Source organism: Henckelia pumila, chromosome 2 (assembly GCF_033568475.1).
Source record: "Henckelia pumila isolate YLH828 chromosome 2, ASM3356847v2, whole genome shotgun sequence".
In the NCBI taxonomy this organism is placed as follows: domain Eukaryota; kingdom Viridiplantae; phylum Streptophyta; class Magnoliopsida; order Lamiales; family Gesneriaceae; genus Henckelia; species Henckelia pumila.
Genome location: NC_133121.1, coordinates 62,514,390 through 62,517,600, shown reverse-complemented (window position 1 = coordinate 62,517,600; position 3,211 = coordinate 62,514,390). Strand labels below are relative to the sequence as shown.

Sequence of the window (3,211 nt, the reverse complement as noted above, 5' to 3'; positions counted from 1 at the left end):
GATCCAACTACTTTTACTCTCAAATTGTCAACGAAATATTCTTTCATGGAAAATTCATCTTGGCATGAAATTCAAGTCAATCTTGTCGATGACAACGCTTTAGAGTTTATGATGCAATCTCCCAATATACGTATATTGCATTTGTATGTGGAAGCAAACCAAATTGACCATCACATTGGTCATGTCGACCAAGAATCGGATATTTTACATGTCACTGAAGGAATGGACAACATGTATATTTATCCTGAAAGTGGATCGTGGGATCAATATATCTCCGGCACATGCGAACCTGATCCTGCAAGTTGGCCGCAAAGTACACGTGTTTGGGAACAAAATTCTGGTGAAGCAAATTGGAATTCAGAAATTCAAAACTTTGTGCCACGTGTTGATGATCCTAGGAGTGAAAACGAAGATGTCCAGAGAAGCGATACAAAGCCAGAGATGTCATACGAGGAGTCTGAGGAAGAAGATGATGACGATGTTGAAGATGTGAATGATGATGTACATGTGAATATCCATGAAAATACTGATGAGGGAACATCATCTCGTCCACCACCTCGTCAGAAATTACAGAGGCAAGATGTTCCTTTCTTTTCTACCACTTCTGATATGCCATCTTCTTTTAATACATATTTTGGAGAAGAGATTCCTGATTCTATTGGCGTACCTCATGACATGCGGACAAGATACTATAATGAGGAGAGAGGAGAACTATGTGTAAACATGGTTTTCAAGGATAAAAAAGATCTGATTGCATCTGTGAAGGATTATTCGGTCAGAGTTTCTAGGCGTAAATATCTTGTTGTTGAGAGCACACGCATTTTGTGGAAAATTCAATGCAAAAATGATTCTTCCACCGTCAGATGTCGTTGGGGTCTTCGCGCATCTTTCAAGGAGAAAACAGGTTATTGGAAAATAACCAGATATGGTGGGCCTCATACATGCATATCAACCAACGTCGGCATAGATCATCACAACTTGAATAGTGATATGGTTGCACATACACTATTGGGCATTGTACGATGTGATCCTTCGTACGAGATTAAATATATAATAGAGAGTGTGAAAGATAAATATGGATATCAAATCTCGTATACGAAGGCGTGACGGAGTCTGAAACGTGCAGTGGAAATTGTTTATGGAACTTGGGAGAGCTCTGTTCAATTACTACCGAAATATATGCGTGCTCTTTGCAAATACAATCTTGGAACAATTGTCGACTGGAAGCATCTCAGAAACAATGAAGAAATAAAAACATTGAACTATTGTTTTTGGGCGTTCAAGCCGTGTACTAATGGATTTCGACACTGTCGAAAAATCATTAGTGTCGACGGTACACATTTGTACACAAAGTACAAACACAAAATGTTGATCGCTGTCACTCTGGATGCTAACAATCAAGTTCTACCATTGGCTTTTGCAATTGTGGATGAAGAAACATCTGATTCCTGGAAATGGTTTTTGGAAAATGTTGGACGGCATGTTGTATGTGGCAAAAATGGTGTGTGTCTAATATCTGATAGGCACAAGGGAATCGTGCGAGCCGTTGAAGATCTACCATATTTCAAACCTCCACAAGGTGTGCATCGTTTTTGTTTGCGGCACGTGTGCTCAAATTTTAATTCCAGGTTCAAAGATGTGCATTTGAAAGATTTATGCTGGGAAGCAGGGAGTCAACATCAAGTTTGTAAATTTGATGCAATAATGGAGGCAATTAAGAACAAAAATATTTTGGCACACAGATATTTGGATGGAATATCAAAGGAAAAATGGAGTATGGCCCATGACGGAGGTTGGCGTCGTGGAATGATGACGACCAACATGTCCGAGTGCTTAAATAGTGTGTTGAAGGGAGCTCGTAGACTGCCTATATCCGCAATAGTACACTTGACCCTTCTGAGATGTGTCCAATACTTCATTGAACGTGTGACGAAAGGTCAACGTATGGTTCAGGAAAATCAATTGTGGTCGGATTATGCACGGCGAAAGTATGAGGAATGGGCAAAGAAATCTAGTGAACATCGTGTTGTTAAATATGATGTACGATCAAAAACTGCTCAGGTTGCGACCGAAGGAAGGCCAAGTCGCGGACAACACATGCAAGTGTTGAGAATATCAACAACAGATTGTTCATGTGGTAAATGGATAATTTTCGGCATCCCGTGTATAACTAATTATCAATTACTATAACACAAAAAAAAATATCATGATTGTTCATGACAATTGCAGTTATACAAATGACCACGGGTACCACAAGCAGGTGGTCTATGTCTACGTTGTCCTCTATGCACAACAGGAGCATCAACAATTTCGTCAGTCCTCTCTTGTTGCTCATCTGAATAACTAGGGAATATTACAGGTGACGGAACGTTTCTTTCAGGAGCCAGAGTATTGCGTTGACCAGTATTAAGAAGATCTGTAAAACTTTGGATATTTTCACAAAATGGAGTATGATAACCGACATCAACATATGAACCAGATGGTCCTGCACTGTAAAATCCATCGAATGGTCTGGTATTATACAACCCACTAGATGGCCCTGCGTTGTCGAACCCACCAGATGGACCCGCGTTGTAGAACCCACCAGATGGACCCGCGTTGTAGAACTCACCAGATGGCCGAGGAGGAACAAACCCCGATGATGACTGATGCGAATCAGGGGATGGCACACTAAAATTTTGTGGAATATTATTGTGTCCGCCAATATCTAAATTCGACTGATATGGCCTAAAACCAAGCCCAGTTACTGCAGGCGATATAAACCGTACAGTAATGCGATCAAACCATGGAAAGTAATCATCATCGACTTGCCTAGATCTTCCGTGGCGTTCGCCTCGGGCAACATTACTCAATTTTCCATTCCAAAGAATAATTGCATCTTTATGATACTCTCTCCAATCTGTGTTGCGATGACCTATTCTATTAACATTGTGTAGGTTATCGTTGTCAACTGCAGGCCTAGGAATAGATTGTCGCATTTTGAACTGCCTCAAGACCCGATCAGGATGATGCATCTCCACAATATCAAAACAAATCAGAGGACAAACACATCGCCAGATTCTATTATCATATGTACTAATGATCGCTTTAACATCAACATCTTTTTTGTTGTAAACTATCCAGTTAAACTGCATAATAATAATAAAATCAATTTTAATTAATAAATATAAATTAATATAATTATTTTAAAGTTTCAATAATCCAATAACAC

General features: G+C 39.6%; 1 protein-coding gene across 1 annotated transcript; it reads left to right on the top strand.

The window, feature by feature from the left end:
• The first annotated feature begins 1,179 nt into the window (after positions 1–1,179).
• On the top strand, positions 1,180–2,190 carry LOC140877686 (uncharacterized). Its single transcript, XM_073281240.1, has one exon. It carries the CDS (start codon positions 1,180–1,182, stop codon positions 2,188–2,190), a length of 1,011 nt encoding a protein of 336 aa, XP_073137341.1.
• Positions 2,191–3,211: the final 1,021 nt, after the last annotated feature.